This window comes from Xiphophorus couchianus, chromosome 4 (genome assembly GCF_001444195.1).
Source record: "Xiphophorus couchianus chromosome 4, X_couchianus-1.0, whole genome shotgun sequence".
NCBI classification, from domain to species: Eukaryota; Metazoa; Chordata; class Actinopteri; order Cyprinodontiformes; family Poeciliidae; genus Xiphophorus; species Xiphophorus couchianus.
In genome coordinates this window covers 6,875,671-6,895,098 of record NC_040231.1, presented here as the reverse complement: position 1 = coordinate 6,895,098, position 19,428 = coordinate 6,875,671, and the positions used below count along the sequence as shown (strand labels likewise).

At 37.5% G+C, this 19,428-nt stretch overlaps 1 protein-coding gene across 5 annotated transcripts in view; it reads right to left on the bottom strand.

The window, feature by feature from the left end:
* The window catches only part of LOC114142733 (neuroplastin-like), a 36,298-nt gene that overhangs the window by 5,831 nt on the left and 11,039 nt on the right, over positions 1 to 19,428 (bottom strand). For 4 of the 5 annotated variants that reach the window (XM_028014146.1, XM_028014147.1, XM_028014148.1 and 1 more), the window contains exons 2-4: positions 9,886 to 10,233; positions 5,625 to 5,799; positions 3,522 to 3,616 (exon numbers count right to left, since the gene is read on the bottom strand). In XM_028014146.1, the coding sequence (XP_027869947.1) occupies positions 3,522 to 3,616; positions 5,625 to 5,799; positions 9,886 to 10,233 (618 nt within the window). The remainder of the gene's footprint in view (positions 1 to 3,521; positions 3,617 to 5,624; positions 5,800 to 9,885; positions 10,234 to 19,428) is intronic. The other variant, XM_028014149.1, reaches the window with a different exon arrangement.

The following is a 19,428-nucleotide window of genomic DNA, read 5'->3' as shown; positions in this document are numbered from 1 at the left end:
TGACTCTCTGTGTTGACTTTTTCATGAATTTCTTTACTAAACATGTATAACACTTGCAAAAGTATTTACAGCCCAGAACATTTTCACATATTATTGTGTCACAACCGCAAGGAGAGTATTAAACCAGAGAAGAACAGAGATACTCACCTCAGGAGGGAGAAAGTTATAAAAAAAAAAACTCTAACACAAAGGTGTTCCATTTTTAAAAACCTTTGTAGATTTATCTGAAAAAATGCAAAAACTCTGATTTCAATTCTAACCTACAAAACATGTTGTGTATTGGTCGTCCAAAATCCCAATAAGACTGTAGGTGTATGTAGCCAAATGGGTAAACGTTCAAGGGGTGTGAATACTTTTGCTAAGCACTGAACGTCATTATTTTGTTATATTTTGTGAGTCCAAGTGACATTAACTGGTAAGTTACCATGCTAATTTAGTTAAAAACTCTCAAAAAGACAACATAACCAGCCAGGTTTAATTTATATGCAGTTGAACCTCGCCAAGGGAAATGTTGAGGCTAAATAGTCTTCAGATTATCTTGAGAAATACTTTATTGCAACTATTTTTGTTTTCTGTTCTTATTCTTTGCTTTTATTTTTAAGTGCTAGCAGATCCCTATTTGTTTACATATGTCAACCATAGTGCAAAGATATTTACTTTCCCTATAAACTCAATTGTTTTGTGAACTGTACTATACATCCTCCAGCTAAATGCAGGGCCTGTTTCTACATGGGACAAAAGCATTTCAATACCATTCATATAGAGGTGGGGGGAGGGCTGCATCAGTATAATATGAAAGCCTCCAGATGTTCCCATTCGCAGTAATTTGACAGCAAAGTTCTTAAAATGAGAATTTTTACAGTAAAGTGATGATCATAACTAGCTCTATGTAACAAATGCTGATTATGAAAATATATCGGAAGGCAAAGAAAAGCAATGATAATCGATTAGTAAAATACTCTGTCCCCAAGGTGAGACACCTTTTAGCACTAAGTTAGCCATTTTTCTCTACTCTTTGACATCACAGTAACTGAGTGTGACAAATTTTCAGCAGTGTGTGGAGGGCAGGAGGGCTCTGTGCTCTTTAGTGACATCAGTTCACTCTAATTATGGTACACACGTGCTCCCAGAGCAGGGGAGTGGCCAAGCTTACTTATGCGTTATCCTTACTGTAACATATCTGTGACTGACAGAGCACAGACAGCCCTTTGAGTGGTGCTGAAACAGGCAGAAACCTCCATTTCACACTCCTGATTCTTGATTAGTAATTTCCATGAGCCACATTGTGGTAAAGTGGGATAAATGTGAGAGGAATGAGTGAAAGGGAACAAGGTCAAACCTGTCAGAAAAAATCTTTTCCTGAAAAGATGATAGAACTGACATGATATTTTTTTAAAGTGCTAAATCATATCAGTTCTCACATTTGGCACTTTGATTCATGAAAAATATTATTGTGACGCTTTATTATTTTCTTGAAACAAAACTGACTGAGAAAGGTGCTTTGCCTTACATAAAACTTGATATGCATAATAGGACCAAATATGTATGAGTAGTAAGCTTCATATCACAGACAATAAAGTCCACTCGTGCCACAAAGATGGCTGGGCCTGTATTCTGAGCCTTAATCCTACAACATCACAGAACCCTCCATCTGTTGCCTCTGAGCTGAGTCCTGCAAGGATGAGTGTGCCAAGGACACTGTAGGCGAGGGATCTCAGTGAACTGCTGCCAGGAGTGCAGTGGAAAGCTGGCTTGCTTACTTGGGTCACAGTGGATCTCAACCACCTCTAGAAAATTACAAGAGTTAGCGGACAGAAAAAAAATTCTTTTTTTTTTTAGATCCAGTGCTTGTACTTCTTATGACATCAAAAGGCTGTTATTACAGTCTCTTTTATCTTTTTTCCCATCAATGTCACCAGAAAGTCCTTCATTGACAGTTTCAGATACTAAATCTTTCCACTGGGGGCAGATAGTGAGCCTCAACGGCCAAACCACTGCAGAAATAACCGTTTGAATGGTGACTAGTGCTGTCATCTGACAATCCAGTGAAAGCAACCCGCACAGCAGTCATCTGTGTTACGCAATCAGCCATCGCTACAAAGAGGCGGGCCTGGCTCAGTATGCACTACAGCCATGCGGCTGCAAATTGACTTATGCACTACACAGGCAATCTTCTCTTGAAGAGGGTTTGACCTGCCCTTCCTCCCAGAGGACTTATTCGGGTTGATGGCTTCAGTGCAACCTTGAATGAAAACATTACTTCAAAGAACTTGCAATACTCCTTGTTGTTCACTTGAGTGAGCAGGATACGTTCTTGGTTCAAGTTCTAGATATTTTAAGTTGACATGTAACATTTTAAAGAAGACCTAAGGGAATTTTTAAAAATTGTTCACAGCCCTTGAATTTTTCACATTTTGTCCTGTTACAACCCCAAGCGTCTCTATTTTATTTGGATTTTATGTGATAAAGCAACACAAAATTGTGCATAAATGGTAATTGGAAGGATAGTCATGAAGGATTTTCAATGTTTTGTATCTATTTGCTTTTGGTTTCTCTCTTGGTTGGTCTTTGTGTTTGCTCTTTGAAAAAAATAGGACTAAGTTTAAGAGCTTTCAGTACTTTGCAAGGCACTGTACTGGACCTTTTTTTTTTTACAAGCCTTAACACTTAACAGTATTTATGGCAAGGTGTAACTAAATGTTACAGCATTCTTTCAGTTGTATCTTGTGAATTGTCTGCTGCAGATTTTATAGGTGGAGATACTTTGCTTCACTCCACTCTTATTTTCTCACGGGAACTCATCTTTTATAATCTTACACACAAAGTACACCCAATAACCTATGAATGATGTTATTTCTGTATAAGAGAAGCTATGACACTATGCTCACAGTTCACAGTCGTCCTGCAATAATTGAGGGAACTGATAAAACGCTACTTGACTTTCTTTTTTTTCTAGGAAACTAATGTAATATTTCTTCATCTTCAGCTTGGCTTGGAATACTTAATGATCCTTCTTTTATGCACCGCCTTATTGCAAGTTATGTGTTGAACTAGCGCAGGTTATTAAAATACAGAATGCAGAAGTATCCAAATGGCCAGATGGAAGTTATTGCATAAGGCCCAGCAATTTGTATTTCTTGTCCTCTTTAACCATAACACTTCATTTTTATAGGTCACAGTTCTTCTGAAAGTCTCCTTGTAAGCCTTGTTCTTTGCATATTTTGGAGAGTGTATGCACTCCCTGTCCATTTAGCTAGATTGTAGTCTCAGTAAAGCCGAGAGTGACAACAGCCTCAGGTATTCTCCCTGTCGTCACCACTGCACTGCCCAGATTCAAGCATTTTTGACAAAAATGACTCTCTTGACACAGCTTTTGGTGGGCAGTTTTCCTTCAACATCCTTAATCTCTCTACAAGCTGCATATTATGCATATGTTTCAGTACTCTAGGGAGAAAATTACTGGACATTTGTTTGAACCATAAAATGTTTACTTTGTCTATCTTGTTCCAGAGAAAACTTACCTTTCACTTCAATTGTTGCGTTTGCATTTGGTGCTTTATCAAATGTGTAAACGCACATGTATTCCCCCGAATCGTCTGCTCGAGGTTTAGAGATTCTGCAAGAAATTACACAAAAAACACCAACAAATAATTTTTTTCCACCAAATTATTTGCACTGCAAACAGTCCAGTAAATTAAGGCATCTAGCTTTGAATTTACAAAGCATAATGAGCTTTGACTAAATCAGTGAAAACCTAAGGAACTCATAACGCCGTGAAAAAAAATCATGGCCTTTTATTGAGATATTACAAAACTGCAGCCCTGTATTCTGCAGGAAAGTGTGCTACAGGCATTTTAGCTGTAATGTTCAGAGTTTCACTGATGTAGTGTGACAAGGAAGTGACCAATTGGTCTTATCTTGTGGCTAGACAGAGTATGTGGTATGTCTATGGGGGCTGACAGTGGCTCTCTGCTAAAATGATTATACTGTGTGACAGCAGGAACTATTTATTCAGGCAAATGACAGAGTGGATTCTCAGTTTTATTGGATGGATGGATGGATGGATGGATGGATGGATGGATGGATGGATGGGCATCAAATACAATATGTCATTAGCAAACGCTTAATAAATAATTAGTATTGTGATAATTTAAAATTAAATAAAAACTACTTCTGTTTTTGAATTGCTATTTACTGATTTTAACAAGACTGAATGACTAAATTTATTTTTTGTGTTACACTTGTGCATATAAATAACACAATTTTGTGTTTCTAAGATTAAATTTTAATATCTTAGCCACAAAACAAACTCTATAAGATTAGTTTGCGCAAAGAAAAAAAGATATACAGATATAACTGGAATGTTTACTTCACCTATTGAATTGAAAATTAAAATGCCTTGAAAAAGATATTTTTAATCTCAATGAGACTTAGATCGTTTAATAAAAGTAACATACATAAATTCAAAATAAATATGTTATGCTCATTCTTAGATTTTGGAGTGATATACAGTATTTTAAGTGTTTGTTTCAGTTATTTTTGATTACGTCTCGCAGCTAATAAATCCCAAATTCAACTCCTCAGAAAAGCAGAGTATTATACAAGTACAGATTATAATTTTTCTTTCAAATAAGTTTTGATACAGTCTTGGGGAAAACTACTGACTTTACACATGCCCAGCAGACAATGACTGACACAATCCACAAGGAAAGTAAGTCACAAAAGGTCACTGCAAAAGAAGCTTACAGTATAAGCATATTATTGGAAGGTTGAGTGGAAGCAAAAAGTATGGAATAAAAAGTTGAGTTTGGACAGAGTCAAGATTTGGACAACTGTCCACATGGAAATGTTGATTTTGTTTTCCTTCAGAAATTGGGACTTTCTCATTCCACACAGCATTGATGCAGCAAATAAGGCCAAAGGAGCTCTCACCAACTGTTGAACACACATAGTCCACTGTATATATACTTAACATTATCCTTTTCAAAGGTAGACATTACTCTATTAAAATTATAATAATATCTATAACAGCTTTCTGGGAAACTGGATTTTGGGTTTTCTCTAGCTGAAAGCAATAATCATCACAATCAGCAGAAAAAACACTTGTTTTTTAAAAAAACTGCATCTGTTATACGAGGTAACTTTTTGAACTGAGTTACAAAACTAACTTAGTTAAGAGAAACCTGTACATTTAGAAAGTTATGACCTGTAGCTTCCTGAACATAAGTTATCGCACAGACGAGCTTATGGTGAGTTTTATTGTCAGAGCCTTTAGTGCGCTATATGCTTATTTTTAGAGCAAGGAAAGTCTGCTGCTCTGTGGTCTGTGTTCTACTTTTTTAAAATCCCCCACCGTCAGTCAACCAAGCAGAAAAACAAACCTGAGTTAGCATGCATGTAGCTGTGTGCACCTCTGTCACCTCCAGCTGAGAACTAATCAGTATACTATAATGCCTCAGTCTATGCAAGGTCTTGATCTCCAAGAATGTCTTCACACCCCGCTGGGACAGAGATTACCTCAGCTCCTTTATTGCTCGCACAATGGCTTTATTTTATCTGAAAGTGCTGCATTAAATGGGTGATTTAGGATGAGCAGTGAAATGTGTATTCAAAGGATTTGTCACCTGAACGATCTAGTCCTCTCTTCTCCCCGTGTGTTTGGAATCTCGCGTCCATTCTTCATCCAGAAGCTGTCCTTGTGGGCCGTATGGGCAGCAGTCAGGTTGCAATGTAGGATAACCGATTTGACAGGTCCGTCCAGGGGCAGGACGATCTGATCAGAGGCATTGATCTTTGGTTCTGGAAGACAGACACAGTCAAATCTTATCCCAGAACTAGGGCTTGGAGATATTTAATGCTTTCTCACATGCTGTAGTGTGGTAGCTGTAGGCTGTGTGCTGTTTTTAAATGATCTGTGTAGGAGGGAGACTATGAAGTGAAGTCCACATAATAAATAAACAAAAGGCATAGTTAAGTGCATGAATTCTTTAGATTCACATTTACTTTTAAAAACCCAAAGTGGTATTTGACGGATTAAAAGGGACGTTTGCTCTTATAGAAAAATTAAATAATGGGTTGTTTAAGACATTCTTTGATAAATTAGATTTTAAAATCCTCAGAGTGTGGATCAAAAGCACAATTTGTGACCACTAAAGGAGGCTACCATACCTTTTTCTTTACGTTGTAAAAAATACCTATAGTCTTTGTGTGAAAACTAAAAAATTGCCAACAATAACTTTTAAATTTAGTTTTTTTAAAAGCACAACTGGCAAGCTAAAAATAAGTAGCTACACACTCTCTGTACGTTAAAGTAGTAGTAATTATTGATTTTCTGTTTTAAATCAAAGCTGTTAGATCAAATTCTTTTTGTGTGTGTAAAGATCACACTATCAAGGCAATCATGCCACATAATTTTATTATCACGCTCATGCCTACATTCATGATAAAAATCAATTGCAACTCTGTAATAAGATACTTGTTTACTCATTTAGTTTCATTTGTAACCGCAATATTAAATGCTTGTCTTTCCTGATACCAAACCAAGCACTTGCTTTTTAGCCAACTCAGCCATAGAAGCTGAATATGTTGTCTGCTGCTTAAGCTGCATTTAAAAAAAAATGTTAGAAAAGATAATCAGGGTAATCTGAGCAATATTCTTTCATACAGTACATTTTTTAAACACAAGTTTAGATGCATATATATATTTGGCTCGTTGGTTATTGATTCATTTTATTTGGGATCCACATTAACATGTAAGCATAGTGACATCTACACTGCTATCCAGGCTGGTTATGAAACAATACCAGGGTTTATCACAGTAAAGGGTGTCATCTGAGAGCAAGGTGCCCTTTGCTCTGCCTTGAGTTGTGAGCAGGAGGCCTCCTCCGCACTGCTCCTCCCCCTTCTTCAGGGCGGGCCAACCATAGCAACAACGGAGCTCCCGAGGGGAGGAGCAGAGAGGAGAAGCATCATAATCCCACTACTGGCTGCTGCTGCAGAGCCACGAGCAAAGCAAAAGAGAACAAATGGGAGGCTACAGGAGGAACTAGCAAGACTGACAAATGACTTCTTTTAGCATTCACTTCACCCTCTTCCTGTACATTCGGATACTAAATAGCTGAGGGGATGCGTCTCCCCTCCCCCTTCACTCTCTCTTACAAAGGAGAACCACATGTGCTATTAATAGTATCTTTGAGACATGCGTACACACACAACGTGAGGTACATAAATTAACATTTAGCAATGTGGCAGAGTGGTCTACTGGCAATTTTAATGGAAGGTTGTTTGTAGGACACGCTGTTGCTGCAATAAGTGGGGTAACTTTCCCATATGTGACCATATCTGGATGTAGTTAAAGCATGTGGCTCTACAAAAGTAGAGATCAAGATGATTTTCTCTTGCTTTTGTGGTGAATTCCTGCACTCAAAGAGATGTTCCATTGATTGTCAAATACACTCAGCAACCACTTTATTAGATACCCCTCTTCACTTGCTTGTTAACACAAACTGCAGAACTGCCAATCACATGGCAGCAGCTCATTGCATTTAGAGGTGGGGAAGATTTCTGCAGATCAAGTTTTGGTGAACGATTTGAAAATATCTAAAGTGGCAGTTGTGTAGATGAAATGCCTTGTTGGTACAAAGGGGGAATTGGTGAACTGGTTCCAAATGATAGAAAGACCTCAATAGCTCCAAGAGCCACTCATTACGACCAACTCTTCGATAGTGACTTTTAGATGTCAAGGTCAGATTAGTTTTGGTTTGATAATCCATCCTGTTTTGTATCAACAGTTCAGTTTGGTGGTTGTGTTGAAGATATTTTCTTGACACTCCAGTTGTGAGTTGTTTAAAAATCACAACCAATCTGCATGTTATTGCTGACTTTGCCCATCCTTTTATCATCAGAACATACCCATCTTCTAACAGCTACTTCCAGCACAATTGTGCACCATGTCACAAATGGCCTCCAGATTCAGCAGATCTAACACCAGCTAAGCTCAATTGGAATTTTATGGAACAGGAAATTCATAAGATGCCTGGAGCTGTGTGTTGCTATAATGTCAATATGGACCAAAATCTCTGAAGAATGTTTCTAACACTTAGATCAATTAATGCTAAGAAGAATCAAGGTATTTCGGAAGGCAAATAGCGATCCATAACAGAAGTACATTTAGTCTAGCTTCAGTTTGTGAATATATGCAGAAATCTACATTTGTCTGGAAGATTCAGCTTTAATAAAACTATTATTTTCGATTATTTTGTGGAATTAATACTTATGTTACTGCATGTTGTTTTGATCAAAATAATAGCTTGTTTTATGCAAACAGCTGACAATTAGCTGTAATACATAGTTGCTGTAGGCTTATGTTTCATAAAGTAATTTTTTACATATTTCATGTCATGCTATATTCTTTGACTATAAAAACTTTGGGTACCAAAACTCATAGATCAAACAAAACATATTTATGCAGATTTATTTCAGATAGAATCATGCATAAAACAGGAATTACGCTTACTTGAAAATGCAAAGTTTCACATTTCTATTACAAACCTTTGTAGAGTTCATATATCCATATGATGATTTCTGGTATAGAGCGGTTCACATTTAAAATCTTATGTGACGAAAATACAGATGCAAAAAGAGACAAACTGATTTCAAGTCTTCAAAACTGCAAACTATACATCCAAAGAACTATTATGTATAGCTTGTAATATACATGGAATAATTTGCTTATCACATGTAGATTCAAACATTTGTTTCTCAGTAATGACAAATTGCATTGTGTGAGGGAGTAAATTCAGAATAGAGATGGATTATGGAATATGTAAATTAGACAAATGCAGTTGCATTAGCCAAAGATTAAATAACACACAAAAAATATGAAATTTTACCAGAATGTCAGCACAGACCAGATTCCTCTAAACTTCTCAAAGCTTCACTATGACTAACAACATTCCACATTTCCCTGTGCTCCAGTGGGCAGAGCACTGAAGCACGCACAGATTAGAAGGGTCCAGCTGAATACGTGTGTGTGTAGAGCTGAAGGTTAGGGGATATAATGTCATTACTGATTCACAGTCACACACTTAATGGGTGAGAAGGCACAAGGTAACAAACTGCACCAACAGACCCAAAGAGACTGTTGTGTTGAAGCAAAAATTTCATCTTCAACAAGAAATGAGACACTCCAGGGGCCCATGTGGTCGTACCTTTATTGGATTACCACACATAAATTTGAAAGCAGTAAATGTTTCCTTTTATCAGGAAGAAGTTGACAGCAGGAATCACTGTTTCACACCCGAATGGATCCCCTCCTTGTGTCTTCTTATAGTCCCATTTACACCATGCCCAGAGTGAAAAAGCTAAATCAAAAGCACTATTACTTCAAAGCACCACTAGGTTTCCACTGCATTTAGCTAGCAGGCAATGCTTTGAAGTAAATAAAACAATCAACCCAACAAAAGAAGCACGGCATAATGGGAAAGCAAGATCACAAATGAATCTAGGAATAGAAAACAGGATGAAATTGGAATACAGAGAAAAACAATATAAGAGGAATGTTGGAAAAGGACACATGGCAGAAGAGAAATAAAGATCTGGTGGGAGAGAAGACAGAACAAAGCTAGAAAAAGACTAGTTGTAGTTCTTGGGTTTGTGGTCATCTAAATTCTCTGGGGAATTTTGGGAACTCACTAAAAAAACATTAAGATATAACCAAACTGTGTCCAGAAACCAAAATATAAAATGCAACCATTGGCATGAAGGATTTAGAAAATTACTGAAGAACAGTAATTTATTCAGTATTGTGGCTGGGCTCCTTTGAGATTGAAAAGGTTTGACAGAGTTTGTTCATCATCTAGGTACTACTGCACATAGATCACTCACTCTGTAGCACTGATATGGTGGCCTGGGCGCGGATCCAGGTGATAGCCGGGTTTTGTCGGAGATCATTGCGCCTGGGGTCGTTGCTTGCCCTGCACTCATAGGTCCCCGAGTCCTCCAGTGTGAGGCGTGTGATGCCGAGCACACTGACCCCATTGGTGCCGTAGGCCGTGTTGATGGACACCCTGCGCTTGCGGGCTCCGTCCCAAAGCTGCTTGAAGGAGTCGGCCCGGTTGACTTCGGCGTACCACCACTGGATCTCTGGAGTGGGGTTACCGACCACCTCGCAGTACAGCTCAAAGGTATCCCCGGTAAGCTTAGTCTCAGACAGTGGCGACTTCACAAACCCAGCTGGAGAGGGGGGGTGTTTCGAGATGGCAGGAAAAGAAAGGGGTGAAGAGGGTTAGTCCAGTCAAGTCAAGTCAAGTTTATTAGTATAGCACGTTTCAGCAACAAGGCAGTTCTAAGTGCTTTACATGATAAAAACATAATACAACCAGTTACTGGTTCTGACTCTAGGAATGCAGAGTATATTTGAACCAGAAAAGTTGAATGGTCTGGAAGGTTGATAAAACAATGGCTCTTTAATGCATTTTAGTGCTAAGCCATTCAGTGATTTATAAACAAAAGTATTTTATCTATTTTCTGAGCTACAGGGAGCTTGTGTAAGAACTTTAGAACTGGGGTGATGAGCTTTAGTTTCCTAGTTTTAGTGAGAACGCAAGCAGCAGCGTTCTGGATCAGATACAACTGCCTGATTGACTTTTTAGACAGATCTCTGAAGACATTGTTGTAGTAATCAATGCGACTAAAGATAATTGTATGGATGAGTTTCTCAAGATCTTGCTGGACGAGTAAAAAAGCATAGGAAGGTCAAGGGACAGAGAAGGACATAAAGCAGAGTTAAAGTACATATAAAGAAGAGAAGATTATTAAAAGCAAATCATAAAGAAGAATGCCTCAAAATCATTGATAGGAATAAAAGAAGAAGGTTAGTCATTGTTCAAGTAAAACACATTTTATCAACAAACTCAGTAGTGTTGGTGTTTTGTGCATTCCCATGTAAAAGTAAACACTGATCCAAAAAAACAGTGCAGTACAAATAAATGAATAACATGGAGATAAATCAACACTCCAACATATTTGTCCAAACTGAGTGAACATATTTTCTTTCTTATTTATTTGATTATCAGGTAAGTGAAATGTCCAAGAAATGACTGTGACTGAATACATGCAAACACTATGGAATAATATATCTCAGGCTTATGTAGGTTACCTGGATGAAGGCATGCATAGATTTTAGAGGGTTTTCTTAAACCACTAAACTTTTTCATCATTCTTACAGGTTAATGTTCTGTTTATTGAGATACTTGGGAAGATGCATTGCTGGAATAGGTTTCTTCAACCTATTTGAAGAATAGCACTGCACTCCCCCATTGCTACACATTGCTCTACACTGCTGGTCAGTTGGATAAGAGATGAGTACTACAGTTGTCCTTTTCTTACAAAGACAAATCATTTTCCAGCAAAAAGCACATACTCTCATCATGTGAAGCCAATGAAAAAATGTATGCCTTTCATTTTTGGTCTTGTAAACAGGACCTGGCAGTAAAAATGATGAGGCAGACCCCATCAGTATGGTTTGCATGTGGTACAAGGGGTGCTCCAGAAAACAGAAGAGCAGCTTTGTATTGTTTAAAATGCTTTCATTCTTACAGGCATCTGTACAGAAGTAATTTATTGCAAAATGGTACATCTTCTCAAAAATGCCCAGACTGTGTCTTAAGGGTGGTAAAGGAGGAATGGACTTATCAGCTGCTTGTAATTGTTGAATGGAAGCAAAGTTTTCTTTGTTGCAAGATTTGGTGTTTAAAATAAGAATTGAGGAGGTTGACTTCAGAACTGGTTTGGAAAAAGGGCTAAATCAAATATATACCTGAAATATAAAGGAGCACCACCTCTTGTAAATAGTTGAGTAGTGAGATTTTAAAGCTACACTTTGTACAGTAAGAGCAACTAATCTGCTGTGTTTCTCTGCCACCACTATCCAGTTAATTAATCAGCTGTCAGAGATACACAGGACAAACAACACACTCAGACCGGAGGTCAATTTAGATCAACCAGTTAATTTAACAACTGGAGAAGCCACACAGAAACAAGGAGAACATGTAAACAAAAACTCCAGGCTGGGATTTGAACCGAGTACCCTCCTGCTGCTTGGCAGCAATGCTATTGTGTCACCAAGCGCCCTATATACAGTATACAGTATATACACTGCTCAAAAAAATAAAGGGAACACTCAAATAACACATCCTAGATCTGAATGAAATAAATATTCTCATTGAATACTTTGTTCTGTACAAAGTTCCATTTGCATAACAGCAGGTGAAATTGATTGTCAATCAGTGTTGCTTCCTAAGTGGACAGTTTCATTTCACAGAAGTTTGATTTACTTGGAGTTATATTGTGTTGTTTAAGTGTTCCCTTTATTTTTTTGAGCAGTATATCTTACTTTGTTCATTATTAAAAAAAAATTTGATTTAAAACAACCAGGTTTTATACATTTTGTTTTAAACTTTTTGAGTAAATACCATAAACTGTTGTATATTTACTTAATGTTTTCATCTCAAATCCCACCAAAAATAGGTGTCACTGTTAAGTAATTTCTTCAAACCTAAATGTAATAATTTTTTGTAATTTTGTGCACATATTTCATATTCTTTTATAAATAAAAATGGCATGCTTCCTTAACTGTGCTGTTAAAGATCATGTGTGCCTGGAATATATCCCAGAACACACCAGGTGAGAGGTGAGTTGCAGTGTGGACATGTTGCCAGTCTGTCCTAGAGCTGATACGTACAGACGGACAAACACATTCACACCTACTTTCACACTTTTAGGCAATTTGGAGTCACCGACTCACAGAACACACATGTCAATGGGCTATGGAAGAAAACGTGACGTTCTGAAACAACCTGTCTGCAAACATTAATTCATGGTCCTGGCCTTATTTGCCTTGCTGCCTCCCCCAATATCTGTGCATCATATTACATTAAGGCTGTTTGAGGTATATCTGATTATAGAACACAGTTTTTGTTATAAAAATTCTGAATATTTTTAAGATTTAAGCTACATGCTAAACACTGTTTCCAGATATTGACACATTTAAATGTAATTGAATGAGTTCAGTCTAATCTCATTTTGTCCATATCAGAGTATGACGGCAATGGCAGAAATTAGGTCAACCAGCTTACATTTTGGATAAGCTGGACTTTAAGGAGTGGGCTTTCATAACTCATATAACATCACACTAAATTATTTCTTATGTTAAGGGGGCGGTATTATGTATTTTCAAGCAAAATCAAGTATGTTATTTTCAGTTATGAAAATTCTGTATCAAATATAACTTAAAAGAAATTTGACTTCGCAATTTTACGCCTCAAAATTGGGCCTGTCTCTTTAAGAAGCTCCTGCTCTTTTCGACACTCAACCTCAATGCGACATCATTGCAACATTGCTCCATTGTGGAATTTACAACCATTCCTAGAAATGCTTTACTGAGAAGTAGTTTGTATGATAAGTTCACCAGGCACGCAGTTCCACCAGGTGTTTGCTAATTGCTGCTGCTGCTAGTCTGGTGGGGCTTTTCAGAGGAGTAGGGGGAGAGGATGCTCTGTGGGGCTGAAGACTGCAGCTCCAAAGTGGAACTTTGGGTAAAAAGGCAACACTTTGTATGAACAATTGTGGCTATTTAGGCACCCTGTAGTGCAGGGGTCTCAAACTCCAGTCCTCGAGTGCCACTGTCCTGCAATTTTTATATGTGCCCCTGCTGCACCACACAATAGAATAATTAAGTCATTAGCAAGGCTCTGGAGAACTGATCTACACAAGGAGGAGGTAATTAAGCCATTTCATTCCAGCGTTTTGTACCTGTAGCACATCTAAAAGCTGCAGGACAGTGGCCCTCAAGGACTGGAGTTTGAGACTCCTGCTGTAGGGCTTCCACGAGAGATTAAAGGATTCCTCAAATACGCATGAAAGAATCAAAGAAATACTCTATGTATATTTTTGATGAGGGAGTAACATCATAACATGATGTAAAGCTCAAAAAGGTCAATTTTTCATAACTTACCCCCTTTAATATTATTTTCATAATTTTAATTTTAAACTAGAAAGTGGACCCATTAAGTGCATCAAATCTCATTTTTCAGCTTTCACTCACGGATTGAAAGAGGAATCAGTATTTATTTAGAACTAAGGTGAATTTAATAATAACATCCATAACCCATCTATGGGATCAATAAGCAATATCACCAATATTACCAAAATCATCCTTGGAATGTGGCTGATTCATGACCCTTTTCCACATCAGTGGTTGGCCCAACAACACACTGCCAGCCGTAATGAACCTCATCTGATGACAAATCACCTGCACCGCAGACAGTCTCCTCCACCCGCTCTGCAGCCTCTCAGCTGTGACCGCATGTGCTTAGGTAAATCAGAAAAGTACAGCGCCTTAACTCTGCCCTGGATTGCTGTAGAGGAAATTGGAACAAAGAGCGTGGAGTCCCAAGAGGCCTGGACTCTGCATCGTGTCTCAATACAACAGCTTACCGGTGCTCTTATATCTGTTAGGACTGCGCGCTGTAATGCATCTTGAACACAGAAACAGATCAGATTATTGACTCAAAACCTAGAAGGGCCGCTACGGTTTTTCATGTACGACCATAAGGAAGTAGGGCTGCTGCGATTGGTCCTCATAACTGATAATACTGTGTACAATAATCCATCAATATCAATGCTTTTATTGACTTGTAATTTTTATAAATTGTTAGAGTTTTAAAACTTTACAGCATCAACTGTTGTAAGGAAAACGCTTTAGTCTAAAGTTTGGAAATAATTTAAGTCTGAAGACACACAGAGGGTTTCAAAGAGCTGCAGGGATGCATGAGTGATAGCTGCAACTAATGAGCTCACAAAAGAGACAACGTCACCATAGGTTTATCAAGCTGCCCACCCATTCTACAGAGTTTGACACATTGCCTGTCTAGTACATTATTTTCTGACTAAATTGGGCAAATGTTTTTACAGAAATCTGGACCTGTATATGACTGATTAAGACTGTACCTGTGTGTTAATGGACAGACTTCATGCTGGTGAAATGTATTTTATCACATAGAAATGTTACAATCTTCATGATCATATTTTAAATAAATGGCACGATAGATTTTTTTTTATGTCCCTGTGCAGTTTTTCTTTTGACTTAAATAAGGCCTTTTCAATCTCATGATTCATGACACACAACCTGCTGAATATTCTGGCTTTTTATTTCTAAAGTCATGACTAATTGGCTTCATTTTGTTCATTACACATGTGTCTCAAAATTCTTTGGAGTTAATTTGTTGTTTGTGATAAAAAATTGTAAGCTTATATTTGTTTTTGATTTTTTTTTATTAACAAATATTCCTCTAGGTTAATCAATTAAGCAAAAACAATATCAATAGAGAAATGTATAAGTCCATTATAAGTGCCAACTTTGCATTAAAAGTGTCATTTTTTTTACCAAATGACACTTCATGACAGCAGTCATAGACATTCATAAAGACTCCTTCATGTTCATGACAGGTGTTATGTCATGTTTATGACAGTGTCATGTCAGTCTTATGCACACCCTGTTAAATAAAGAATGACCAAAAACACTAATTCCATGAAACAATAAATTAGAGAGTTTAGAAATGTTCTGAACTACACGTTTAATAAGTTTAATTAATTCAATGGTAAAACAATAATAATACCCCTGTTGCCATGCACTTGACATGATAAGCTAAATTAGAAGATAGGAAAGAAAAACTGATGAAGACAGATTAGAAAAGATAAGCAGTTTTCAAGTTGGGAGATGAATCTAGGAGAAGGATTGTGAGTTTCTATGTGCAATGCCTGAAGATATGAGTAGTAATTAGCATTTCTTTCTTTTCTCTCCTAACATCTGGGCATATCAAACCCACCACACAGCACCGGAGGGCAAATACAAGCCTACCCACCTACACCGTTAAATCATTATTTCAGTTCCACTAAGAATTTACAGTAGTACTATTTGCAATGATTACTGCAAAAAGGAAAAAACACAGTGTGACACTGAGCACATTAATGTGTCATTGATGCCTAAGAGCTAATGATTACAATATTACAGCTACTCGAAAGAGGTCAGGAACGTCCTCCAAGATGATGGCAAATTAGACCAGAAAAAAAGTGAACAGATGACTTAATTCGAATTCAGGCTCAGAGAGACTCTGGAGAAATAGGCACTGAGCAAACGGCAGACAGCACCAGGCCGGTGAGCAGACCAATTTCTGTGTTGTTTAAACAGGGAGCTTGCACAGACAGTGAAAACAAAACACAAAGCAGCCAGCCGGTGCTCATTCGTTTCAGAGTCGTTATGGGAAAAGCAAAGTGACAGAGGATGCTGCGGCAGACCATTTGGATAGATCTCCGTAACTTAGTGACAGAAGAGAAGTTAGCTCAGCCTGTCTTAGCCGGAGATGCTGTCAGCTGACAAACAGATGAGTTGATCTCAGTTTTGTTTGTTCTAAACAAAGTTTAATGAAATAATATTTGGGTGGAGATGAGGAGGATCTACCTAAGTATTTTGAAAGGGAACATGTAAGGTGACTTATTAAAAATGTGTTTCTTCTTGAATTAAGCACAAGTGCTGAGCATAGGAGAATCTAAAACATACACAGTAAAACACAGGAACGGCTAGTTTTTTTATTTGGATAAATTACACTGCATTGTAAGGTAATAGAGCAGCTTGAAGCTAAATTTCAAAGCTTATGTTCAAAAGTAAGATACATTTTTTTCTTGTTATTTCACCACTAGACCACCAGAATGTGCTGCATTATTTTAAAACTCTGGCAGTTCAATTAAAGAACTTAAACTGTGGTAATGGCATGACTCAAACTGTTAGCCATTTGGAAGCTAACCACCTAAAACCTTGGTCCACCTTGACACCTGTATGGCCGATGCATGTATTCATCACACCATACCTGCCCTAACACATTCACTCTACTCCCATTTAACGTGAGCACAGTGGTATTACAAACTGGAACTGCTGTCTGAAGGCATATGAAAGTCACAGTCAGTCCAGACTAGACGCCCCTCCACCCCCATCGCGTAAGTAGAGTAGAGAGCTCCCCTGAGGACAGACAACAAGCCACACACCATCACCAAACAGCCTCTGGGTGAGTCAGCTGCCTACTTACAACCTGGATCTCTGTCCACAGACCTACAACATACACACACACGCACACACACATAGAAAGCAGAGGGCAGGAAACCCCCTAGGACCAATGAATTGAAGTACATTTAGTTGTGAATGTGAGTTTTGTCTTTTTTTACTCCAGCATACTGCTGACACCTATTGACATATTGGTTTATTTTTGGTAAAGTTTAGTTGTAGATTTTAGATAAATGTAACTCGATTTAATTTCATGATTGTGCCTTTTATTCCCTCAAAATTTATCTTTATTTTTTTTCTCAATATCCAAAAAGAAACCTTTTAACTGGATTACACTTTTGACAATTTTGATGTGATTACGGATTGCTCGTTTCTTCCAAATGGTCATTAGATTGGTTGTGACACGGTAATTCTGTACGGTCAAATCCACTCAGGAGAAGGCTTAGTCCACGTTAACAAGATTAGATGACCGACTTAAAAAGGGGTCCTGCAAGAAATGTTTCAGTGGTGGCTGAAACCCAATGCAGTGTCAGGCAGATGAGACTCCTCTTCATAAAAATCTGACCCACACAATTTATAAGATGGAGGAAAGAAAGCAATTCAAAACATGGGGCAGAATAGGTTTTTTGCAATTATTTATAATTTTGATCACCAAATATGGTCACTTTTAAAAAAACAGGCATCATTAAATGTGACATCCTAAGGTAATCAAATGATAGGAAAGTCATTTAGCAAGTCACGAAAAATACATAGAAATAAATGAGACTTAAGTGACATATTGTATACTACTTCCTCTCTATTTCATTAAATGCATTGTGGAAACTCACAACATATTTTATTATTTTACAAACTTATTAAGTTTACCACAAGCATTGTAATAAAGGGCCCACTGATACTTTACATCCAAAGTGGATTAGAGTGGATTACTACACCTGAAGGATAGGCTTTTTTTTTTTTTTTACAACCTCCTATAAAAAGACAACTTTTTTTGACTCATTGTCTGACATTAAATCAGATTAAATGTTTTCTTTTTGATGATGCTAGAAATTATAGTTAGAATTATCAAAATTGTACCTACTTGCTAAATGTTCAAATGATGAGAGAGCGATTGTGATACTTCTAAACAAAATGGTCAGCTAAAAGGATGATCATGTCATGACTTTTTAAGATTAACTCGTGCAAATGCATGTATGTATGGCAACGACTCTGTGACTCTTTGTGTGACATTTTGGGAAAAATTTCAAGATATCAGCCAAGATTTCAGAAACAAAATTGTGTGCCTTCACTGGTCTGGTTCATTCTTTGGTAAACCATTCTCTGGAAAAGGAAGAGCATGTTTTTGTGCAAAATTTGCACATCAACTAATTTGCGCATCAAATTCAGATGAAAGGAAATCATCTTGTGAAGACACTATCTGAAGCAGGTAAAAGCGTAATCCACACTTTGTGGGAGTTTTGAGGCAGACTAGTGCACTTCAACTAATATCATCAGGAAGAGAAATACTAAAGCAAAACCTCCAAACATCAGTCAGGATGTTAAAGCTGGGGCACATTTCGGTCTTCCAAATGGGCAATGACTCAAAGCATACCACCAAATTAGTTACAAAGTGTCTTAAGGACATTAGAGCCATCACTCAACCCTGATCTCATTCCCATAGAAGATTGTGTTGGTAGATGTGCACAGGTGTGTCGAAGCAAGATACCCTGCAAAACTGACTCGGTTACACGTGTTTTGTCAGGAAGAGCCAACACTGATTTATGCTCTTTTAAAAGGAATTACAATCAAATATATTGTCAATAGTAAGGAAATGCATGTAAACATTTTAAACAGAACAAATAAAAAATATATATATAAAATTAGATATTTGGCAAATAGCAGTAATTTTAGTTGTTGTAATTGACACAAAACAGCAATGGTTTATTCTAATTTAATTCCAGGTAATGAGTTCAAAATGGGGTCATGTTTCTTTATGTAGTGTATGCATATTTCTGCTTTCAACTTTAAGTCTCCTTAGATTTGCTGCTGCGTTTTGTGTGTGTGTGTGTTTTTTTATGCACCTTCTTATATTTTGATGATCCATCTCTTGTCTTGGCAAAAACATGTAGGTAAAATTAAAAGATTACTTTAAATCTAAATCTGCAGGTTATAAATAGTTTTGGGCTTAACTGGATCTATTTTTAAAAACTGTGAGATGTTAAGTCAGAAGAAACTCAAAGATATAGTAGGTATTTTAAAAAAAACTACTCTCTGCAACATGTCGAGCCATGTCCGCAGTTCATTCAGGCTGTGAGAGAGCAAGCGAGAGCAATGCT